The 9,890-nt window shown below is 44.4% G+C and overlaps 1 protein-coding gene across 1 annotated transcript in view; it reads right to left on the minus strand.

Moving 5' to 3' along the window:
- Window positions 1-9,084, minus strand: part of TRAF3IP2 (TRAF3 interacting protein 2) — a 28,638-nt gene extending 19,554 nt beyond the window's left edge. Inside the window, exons 1-2 of the mRNA XM_065401922.1 lie at window positions 9,069-9,084; window positions 8,087-8,875 (exon numbers count right to left, since the gene is read on the minus strand). Coding sequence (XP_065257994.1) covers window positions 8,087-8,875; window positions 9,069-9,084 — 805 coding nt within the window. The remainder of the gene's footprint in view (window positions 1-8,086; window positions 8,876-9,068) is intronic.
- Window positions 9,085-9,890: the final 806 nt, after the last annotated feature.

A 9,890-nucleotide genomic window follows, 5' to 3' on the forward strand; every position in this document is an offset into this window, starting at 1 on the left:
CAGAGTGCCCCAAGGGTCGGTCCTGGGGCCGGTTTTGTTCAATATCTTCATTAATGATCTGGAGGATGGCATGGATTGTACCCTCAGCAAGTTCACAGATGACACTAAACTGGGAGGAGCGGTAGATACGCTGGAGGGTAGGGATCGGATACAGAGGGACCTAGACAAATTAGAGGATTGGGCCAAAAGAAATCTGCTTAGGTTCAACAAGGACAAGTGCAGAGTCCTGCACTTAGGATGGAAGAATCCCATGCACTGCTACAGACTAGGGACCAAGTAGCTAGGCTGCAGTTCTGCAGAAAAGGACCTAGGGGTTACAGTGGACGAGAAGCTGGATATGAGTCAACAGTGTGCCCTTGTTGCCAAGAAGGCTAATGGCATTTTGGGCTGTATAAGTAGGAGCATTGCCAGCAGATCGAGGGACATGATCACCCCCCTCTATTCGGCATTGGTGAGGCCTCATCTGGAGTACTGTGTCCAGTTTTGGGCCCCACACTACAAGAAGGATGTGGAAAAATTAGAAAGAGTCCAGCGGAGGGCAACAAAAATGATTAGGGGGCTGGAGCACATGATTTATGAGGAGAGGCTGAGGGAACTGGGATTATTTAGTTTGAAGAAGAGAAGAATGAGGGGGATTTGATAGCTGCTTTCAACTACCTGCAAGGGGGTTCCAAAGAGGATGGATATAGACTCTTCTCAGTGGTAGCAGATGACAGAACAAGGAGTAATGGTCTCAAGTTGCAGTGGGGGAGGTTTAGGTTGGATATTAGGAAAAACGTTTTCACTAGGAGGGTGGTGAAGCACTGGAATGGGTTACCTAGAAAGGTGGTGGAATCTCCTTACTTAGAGGTTTTTAAGGTCAGGCTTGACAAAGCCCTGGCAGATGATTTAGTTGAGGATTGGTCCTGCTTTGAGTAGGGAGTTGGACTAGATGACCTCCTGAGGTCCCTTCCAAACCTGATATTCTATGATTCTATGATTTGAAAACTAACAACTCACTGGTCAATAATATCATGGTGAAATGTGTAGCAATGTAATATGTGAACTTATGAACATAAGCTAAAATTATGACTGAGATGTGTTTATCAGACAAGTTTGGGGAGGGGGTAACCCTGTTTTTCAGAGACAAAGGACAAGCTAATGCCTCTAGCCAGATGTCATCATAGCTGATTGGCAATCACTGGTCAAGTGGCCATTCTCTGGCAGTGAAGCGGGGCAGGAACAGATCGACCCATATTTTAGCAAGCAATACTGTGGAACTTCTTTCACCACAAGAATCCATGTCTCCATCCCCACAGAAGGAAGGAAATTTATCTAGGGGTAACCCTCAGGAAAATGCATTTCAAAGGGTGACTGGACTATAAAAGTCAGAGACAAAAACACCCCAGAAATTCTCTCTCTTTCTCTCCCTATCTCCCTTTCACCTAAAATGACAAAGGAACCAGCCTTTGGACTTTGGGAGGGGTTCTGATCTGAGAATTTGGTCAGCCCTGTTGCTGGGACTATGTGATAAGGATTTTACCTTGAACTAAATCTGGTTTGTTACATTTTAGTTACTAGAAAGTGTTTTATCTTTATTTCTCTTGTAACCATTTCTGACTTGTACTCACTTAAAATCTCTCTATTTGTAGTTAGATTTACTTGTTTTATTCTTTAAACACAGCATTGGATTAGTTTTGATTAAACTGAATTGTTTTGGTAACTCCAATTAAAGTAGCAAACTGTTGTATATTGACCCCTTACAGGGGCAACAGAACTTTAATATCTGCACTGTCCAGTAGAGGGCTGGACAGCGCAGAACATATGTTTTGGGGAAATTTGTGGGCTGGCAGTGTGTTGGGGTCACCCTGCAGGTAGTAACCAAGGCTCCTGGAAGCCGGAGAATGGCTGGTGTGTTGTTGATAGGGCGCTGGGATCAGAGCTTCTGGGCGAGGGCGGTAGCTATACACAGCTATGTTTGCCTGTTTGTGAGTGGCCCACTTGGGAGCTACAACAGCAAAGCATTGTGAGGCACCAAAGCTGCAGGGCAAATGGTGACAACTCCCCACTGGTCTGGATTGCACCCCGGAATGTGATAGTATCAAAGGGTAATACAACCAAAGATCCATTTTGAAAATCTCTGTGTCAATATAGCTTGATCCCTTGACCTCTGATATGGAAACAAATAGCTTAGGTGTCTCTCTTAACATCCTTCGTTACTTGCAGATAAAAGGTCAAAGCCCTTCAGATGTCTAGAGAATGCATCCATCTCTCTTCATCTGAGGTATGCAGTTTTTTTGGGGAAAAAACTGGTAAATGGATTACCTGACTTATATAAAACTCAGAAACTAATTTAGGAATGAATCTAGGGTGGGGTCATAACAAGACCTTTTCTTTACAGAAGGTAGCATATGGTGAGTCTGACTATTCTGGCTGACATTATGGCTAGTAGAAATGACCCCTTCACAGACAGATGCATGTGGCTGGAGGCTTAAAAGGGGGATTGGTGAGTGATGATAAAATAAAATTGAGGTACGAACTTCACCAATGGTGGAAAGGATCTGAGACTCCCCATCAGAAATCTAGTTGTAACAAGATGAGTAAATATTGTATGGTTATCCACCAGAAAGTACTGATCGCTGCTAAATGCACTCGCAAGGAACTGAGCATGAGACCCGAAGACTCAAGGGTAAGTAGATGCTCTAAGATAGCAGGGATACCAGCAGATTCTGGAGACAAGTTGCATTGGTGAGCCCAAGAGGAGAGAAACTTCTATTTTGCTAAGTAACAGCATCTTGTAGAATCTTTTCTACCTTGGTTAAGCCTGGATTGCACCCTTTTAGAACAAGTGATCTCTTTCTGATGCCCATCCAAGTACCAGGCCCTGAGACGCAGCAGTCCCAGATTGAGGCAGTGAACCTGCCCATGTGCTGTGTTAGAAGGTGGGGCAATGTGGGGATGTTCATGGGTGGGTGAACTGAGAGCTTCAGCAGATCTTGTGGTACCAATGGGATGGGAAGGAAGGCATATACCAGGTGATTCTTCCATAGCACCAGTAGGGTATCTCCCATTAAGTTCTTGCCCAGGGCTGCTCTGAATAGTACCAAGGAATTTTCCTATTCTACCGCGAGGCAAAAAGGTCACAGGTTGGCATTTCCCATTGGGCAAGACGTCATTGAGAACTGAATTATGACTCTTCCATTTGTGATTTGCAGAAATATGTTTTCTCAGGCAGTCCGCTAGGGCAGTGGCTCTCAACCTTTCCAGAATACTGTACCCCTTTCAGGGGTCTAATTTGTCTTGTGTACCCCAAGTTTCACCCCACTTAAAAACTATTTGCTTACAAAATCAGACATAAAAATACAGAAGTGTCACAGCTCACTATTACTGAAAAATTGCTGACAAGTATATTTGAGCCTGTTTTTCACTCATGAACCTTGTCTGAAGCCCGAACCCAGGCAGCAGGGCTGAAGCATGTAACTTAGCCTCACTGAGCTCCCTGTGGTGTGTTACCCCGGGCAATTACCCTGCTTGCCACTCCTTAATGCTGGCATTTGCGACACCCCCTAAACCCATCCCTCGACCCTCCTGCAACCTCCAGGTTGAGAAACACTGTCTAAATGAGTTGAGTACTCCCTGGAAGATCTTGGAGTACCCCAGGGGTACATGTACCCCTGGTTGAGAACCACTGCACTAGGGAGTTTTGCACCTCTGGTAAATATGCTGCTGATAGGGTTATGCCACGGCTGATGCACCAATTCCAGAGGGTGATTTGCCTCTATGCACGGAGGGAGAGATCTCATTCCTCCAGGCTTGTTTGTATAAAATACCATTGTCACTTTGACCTTCTTTGGACATCGGGATCGGATGAGTGGGAGGAAGATGTCACAGGCTCGACAGACTATCTGGAGTTCTAGTAAATTGATATGCATTCTGGACTCCTCTAGAGGCTAGATGTCTTGTGCCATATGGTCACCCATGTGAGCATCCCAGCCCAAGAGGGAGGCGTCAGTAACAGTAGTTGCCTCCATCTGAACTATCTCTGGTTTTGTCCACTAGACAGGAGTGTCTAAAACTTTCGGTGGAAGTGTCACTTTGCCGTTTATGTTGTCCTTCTCTGGTGAGTATATGGAGAGAAGCCATGCTTGTAGGCAGCAAAGATGAAGCCTGGTGAACAGTGTCACATGTGTGGATGATACCAAGTGACCAAGGAGGAAAAGGCAAGTTCTGTCTGAAATCCTGGGTCTGATAGTGACCTGATGTATGAAATCGTGCATACCCTGAACCCTTTGAGAGATAGCTAAGCTCTTGGTGTAGTTGAGTCTAATGTCACCCCTATAAAGTTTATGAATCTTATGGGGGTCAATGTGGATTTTTTGTGATTGACACAGACACCCAGAGAAGGCAGAAGGCTGAGTATAATACTGGTTGCCACTGGATTTCCTCATAGGAACTGCCCATCAGAAGTCAGTGGTCGAGGCAAGGCAAGACTGTAAATTCCTCTCTTCTCATCCACTACTGAAAAAAGCTTTGTAAAGATCCTGGGAGCTGTAGCTAGACCAAAGGGGAGGACTCTGAATTGGTAATGCTCTGCATCGGAGAGGAACCTGAGGAACCTCCTATGGGCTAGATGGATGTCTGTGTGAAAATATGCAGCCATGACCCAGGTGTCCTTTTCTAATGAGGGAATTATTGGTGCCAAGGATTTTGTGCAGAATTTTAGTTTTCAAATGAGCCCATTCAGACTGCTTCCAATTGAGAATCGGTCTCCATCCTCCATTCTTCTTGGGGATGAAGAAGTAAGGGGAATAGAATCCCTTCCCTTGATTTTGAGTTGGAACCTTTTCTATGGCTTCCTTGAAGAGAAGGGAGTTCTAGAATAGAATATCCTCATGAGAGTGGTCCCTGAACAGGAACTGGGAAAAGTGTTTGTATGTACGAGGTACCAGAAACTCGATTAGATAGCCACCACAAATAGTTTCTAATACCTATTTGTCTGTAGTTAGGGATCTCCAGTTTTTGGCAAATTGGGTAAGCTGGCCTCCGAATACCAGAGGAGGGGAATGAGTCCCATCAAAAGAAGCTCTTCGCTTGGCGGTTAGAGTGTGATGTGGCAGTGGATGTTGCAGAGGCTGGGTTCTTGGGTCTATAAACCTCCTGTCTCTTGTGTGGTGGCTCCTGAGGACAGATCTTGGATGGTACTCTGCAGCTCTCTAGGGAAATCTGGGGATTGTAACCACAAGTATCTCCTCATAACAATTATCAGAGGGAATAGCCTTTGGGTGCTGTTGTTTGGACTGCTTTATAGACAACTGCACCACCAAAGAGTTAAGTGGTAGATGAGAGGACAAAAACTCTCCCCCTTTGGGTGGAACAAGGCAATACTTCTTGGCCCTCTTAGGGGTAAGAGCACAAGAAGCAGGAGTGTGCCAAACTTCTTTTACTGGGTCCATGATGGCCTTGTTGATGGGGAGGACAACTTGACTGGCTGCAGAATGTCTAGTAAACTGAGCTGAGGCTCCTGGACTTCCTCAAGCTGAATCTGTAGCTCTAGAACCACCCTGTGCATGAGCTTGTGGTATTGTTTAAAGTTGTCTGGAGGAGATGGAGTAACCCCCTTTCCAGTGAAGATGACAAGATTGCTCCTGGAATTGTTGGATCTGGCTCATCTTTCCCTTTCGAATATTCTGGCAGGACCGGTTGCAGGTGTCTGGGCAATGACAAATAGGACTCCTGCACCGATTCTTGGTATCTAGGGTAGGATTTTCGCTGTCTCCAATATTAACAGTAAGATGGATCAACTGGCAGAAGAGGACCCCATGGCATAAGGATACCCCAGAACCCCAGTCTTCTGGGACTCTTGTCTCGTGCTACCTCTGCCTGATGCAGCAGAGACTCCTGCGGGGCCTCAGAATCATCAGAAGAGGAAGCTGGATCCCTTATCTCCAGTGGAACCGACAGTACTGATGGTCGTGCCTCAAGGTGGGATGGGAGAACAACTCTGCCTCACCAGAATTCATCTTCCTCTGGTGTCCTGGAATAGAGATGGTCCTGAAGGAAGGGGTGAATGCGGATAGGGAATAGCAAAGATGTTCTCTGGGGAGATGTAAGTCTCTGATTGCCCATTGGTGGAGTCATTGGAACCGGAGTCTCCCTGGTTACTGTGGTGGTTGGCTCCCTCCATGGCCATGTTGCTACCGGTACTGCATCAGCTCTAGAAGTGGATGGGAGCACCAGGAACTCTTTATCCTGACCCTCCACCATCAGAGCAGATGTTGGAATCTGTACCTTTGTGTACCTCCTTCTCCTGTCAAAAAGATTTACTGGGGCCTAAATCCTTAGCACCTACGTGCACTGGCTCTCCTGACTTTGTTGGGGTTGGGGAGGGATCTTTTCTCTTTGAGACAGTTTTATTGGAGTGCCATTTGCTCTCCTCTGAGCCCTTCTCCTTAGGCTTAACAGTCTTAGCCTCTGTTCCCGAGCTCATGCTCAGAGGGGTGCTGCCCTCTTGATAAGACTGATGTATAGTGGGGGGTTGCCCCTGGCTTGTATCTGATTGGGGCTTCATTGCCTTCTTTGTGAAAAATGCTTTTTGAGTCTCGGGTCCAGACCCTCACAAGTTCTGGGGGAAAAGAGCAGCAGATGCTGCACTTGGCAGAAATATGAGCCTCCCCCAGGCAGTAGAAGTAACACTGATGTTTGTTGCTCGCTGAAAAGGAGTGAGGGCAGGAAACACAGTCTTTGAACTTCAGGACCCAGGGTGTAACCCCAGACTTCTTGGGGGGAGAAGTCCCCCGGGGGGGGGGAAGGGGAAGGGAAGAAAGTGGGGAAAAACACAATCTAACTATACTATGTATACTATACTATAAGAACTACTACAACTACTAAAACTAACTATATAAGATATCTTACAGCAATGTTACAGTAAAAAAGGAACCGAGGACACCAAAACTTCCAACTGAAGTCACACGGCAACAAGACAGAGCTGGAGAAGTGTCAGCCTGCACCACCTTTTATAACCCCAATTTGGAACATGAGGAATCTATGGCACATGTGTGGGCCAATGGACACTGCCTGCAAAAAATTCTGGATTTGTGCACATGCGTATACCATATGTGGAATACACATCGGGACCACCATTCAAAGAAGAAACATTACTTATCACAAACACAGTGGAATCACGTATCCATGGTTTCTGACATCAAGTGCATCATATAATGAATATGTAAAGTAACAGTCCTTGGGCGAATAGCTTTGCTGAGAGGATTTCTTTGACATCAAAAGCAGTTTTACTGTTCTTTCATGAATGGCAGATAGCAGGTGCTCAGGGCTAGATTACAGCCTGTGAACACAATACACTATATTGTTATTGTCTAGAAAATACATAATAGAATGCAGTAAGTGCAAAGCCTTATTGTGGGCTGTGATTGCCCAATAATCATTTGAAATTTAGAAAGCGGTCAGGAGGTGATTTATGCTGCACTGTGCATGTAACAGGAGGACCACAGTTGCCAGCTTCTTGGTCCTGACCAAATCCATTCCAACCATTTGATGTTTGTCCTTTGGATGTGATTGAAATATTGCTTTGATTTCTCTGTGGGGATCTTCCCCTAGTTCACATTTTAAAACAAACGGTACCCGTTCTGTTAGTGTACAGCTGCACACAATGTGTGTGTGTGGAGGAGGTAGGGAGGGACAGAGGGAAGAAGCAAGGGGATATTACGAATTTAGCTCTTCTCCAGAAAATTAAGTGATGCAAGGAGGAGAGAAATGACCAGAAAATAAAACAGCAGCAAGGCAGTTGGAACACAAAATGCATGACTGGGAAAGAATAACTTCTCTGCAGTAGCACCAGCTGTGTTCTGATGAGTGAACTTTGAGGCCTAGCACTGATTTGTTTGAATTGAAGGTTCTGCCTTAGCGAATTCACTGACATCATGCTAACATTTAGGAAGATAAAGGGGTTGGTAAAAGGTATTAGAAAACAATAGATGCATCCTGTGAAAGAAGTATAGTAGGAATACCAACTTATTAAAATATAGTTTGGAGCTAAGAGGGCGATACCATAGAAAAGCATATTAAATGCTGGTCAATTACATTAACTTACATGGATTTTGGTGGTGTGGATCAACTGGACAATGGTATCTGAGGTTCCAGTGAGCTTGTGGAGAAACATTATGGTGCTGCATTTGTTGGTATACAGGATACTGCTGAGGTTCAATTCTAAGAAACTCTCTGGATATTAATGGTCCTGGAAGGTCCTGGGGGTTAAACACAGATGTAAGTGGTAACGGAGGTTCTAACTGCCTGATGCCCATGACATCCCAAAGCTGAGAATCATATCCGGTGTCTACAGTTGGCAGGTCGAATGGTGCTCTGTTATTTGATGGCTGATGTGACTGTAAATTCTCTTGGCTTTTGTCATCAAGTGAATTCTGTGAAACATCAGAAAAACTTTTGTTTGATTTACTAGAGTCATGTCCAGTGTCAGGAGAATCAGTTGAAAGCTGAGATCTCAATAGCTTATTTGTTTTCTCCATAGCTAAAAGATGAGACTGAGGTGGGAGCATCCCAGCCTCTGATTCAGTGGAAGCACAGGAAGGCACATCTTTTCCAGAATCCTGATATCTTACCCAAAGACTGCTGTCATAATCCTCCATCGCTTCGTTGTGTGGTTCAGGCTGATGATAGTTTGCAAGCTCTGAGGATTTACATAAATGTGACTGATCAGCCAAGGAATTTTGAGACATTTGAGTTGGATATGGTCCTAAAGGTACCAAATTCTCCATATTTTCAACAGAAGGTTTCAAAGCCTCTTCTAGTGAATGTTCTGGAAATGGGGACCAGAATGCAGATTCATCAACTTCAACTGGTATGCTTCGACTCATCACAGTGCCTGAAAAGGGAAGAACAAACAATATAAAACTATCAGGTCATGGTTAATTCCTGGAGTCACTATAAAGACAAACTTATATCTTCAATGTTATGATTCAAGACCACAAAGTGAAAGATCAACAATAAGAATACGTCACTGCTTGGTTGACTTTTGATGAAGAAACAAATGCATTGAGCAATAGCCTTGGACTAACCTGCAATGGAGGCCATTTTGAGTTTTTGTGAAGACTGTGGAAATATGAATCAACTTTCTTAATTTGGTGCCAGGATTTTCCAACAAACTGGAACACAAGAAAAATTATCCCCATTGAAACAGTGCAGTTTCATACAGTTAAAAATCCAGAAATAACGACTTTGTATCAGAGATTAACCAGGAATACTGATTAAAGTTCTGAGAATCACATTTCAGAAAACAGAGAAATTTAAGGGTGTTTCTGGTACTTTGTGTTCGTTCCTGCTGAGTCTGGAAGGACAGCCTGTCTTGTGTTATTTCCAGACAGAAAGTTTAGGGTATTCTGATCTGGGGATTTGGTTCAGCTTGTTCCAGAGATGGGACCAACTGCAGGTTTTGGATCCAGACCTGATAATGAGGCCCCACCTTGCTGCCCATGGTCTACACTCTCCTTCTCAGCCAAACTAAAGAACTTTGAGTCCTGAGCCAAACTTAATGACGAAAGCCAGTCTCCAACTGCTGGCTCTTATTTCATCCAAAGCAGTTCATCCATTTGGTTATTACATTGATACTGTTAACTCAGGTTACTGGGAGTTTACAGATATTTTGAAAAGTCTGTTGTTCTTTAAGGTTCCCTTTTTCTGATGTTGTAATAACCTAGATTGAATGGTACAGGTTATATGGAATTTCAGATGCCCTTCTAGAATTCAATAGGGATCCAAATTGTAAGTCATCATTTATGGTGTTGCCAGTAAAACTGTTCCAGCCAAATTACTCTCATAATGTTTTAATATAGCATTGTCATTACAGTAGCATTATAGTAGCAGCCAGGTCCAAAGCATAC

This window comes from Emys orbicularis, chromosome 3, assembly GCF_028017835.1.
Source record: "Emys orbicularis isolate rEmyOrb1 chromosome 3, rEmyOrb1.hap1, whole genome shotgun sequence".
Taxonomy (NCBI): Eukaryota; Metazoa; Chordata; order Testudines; family Emydidae; genus Emys; species Emys orbicularis.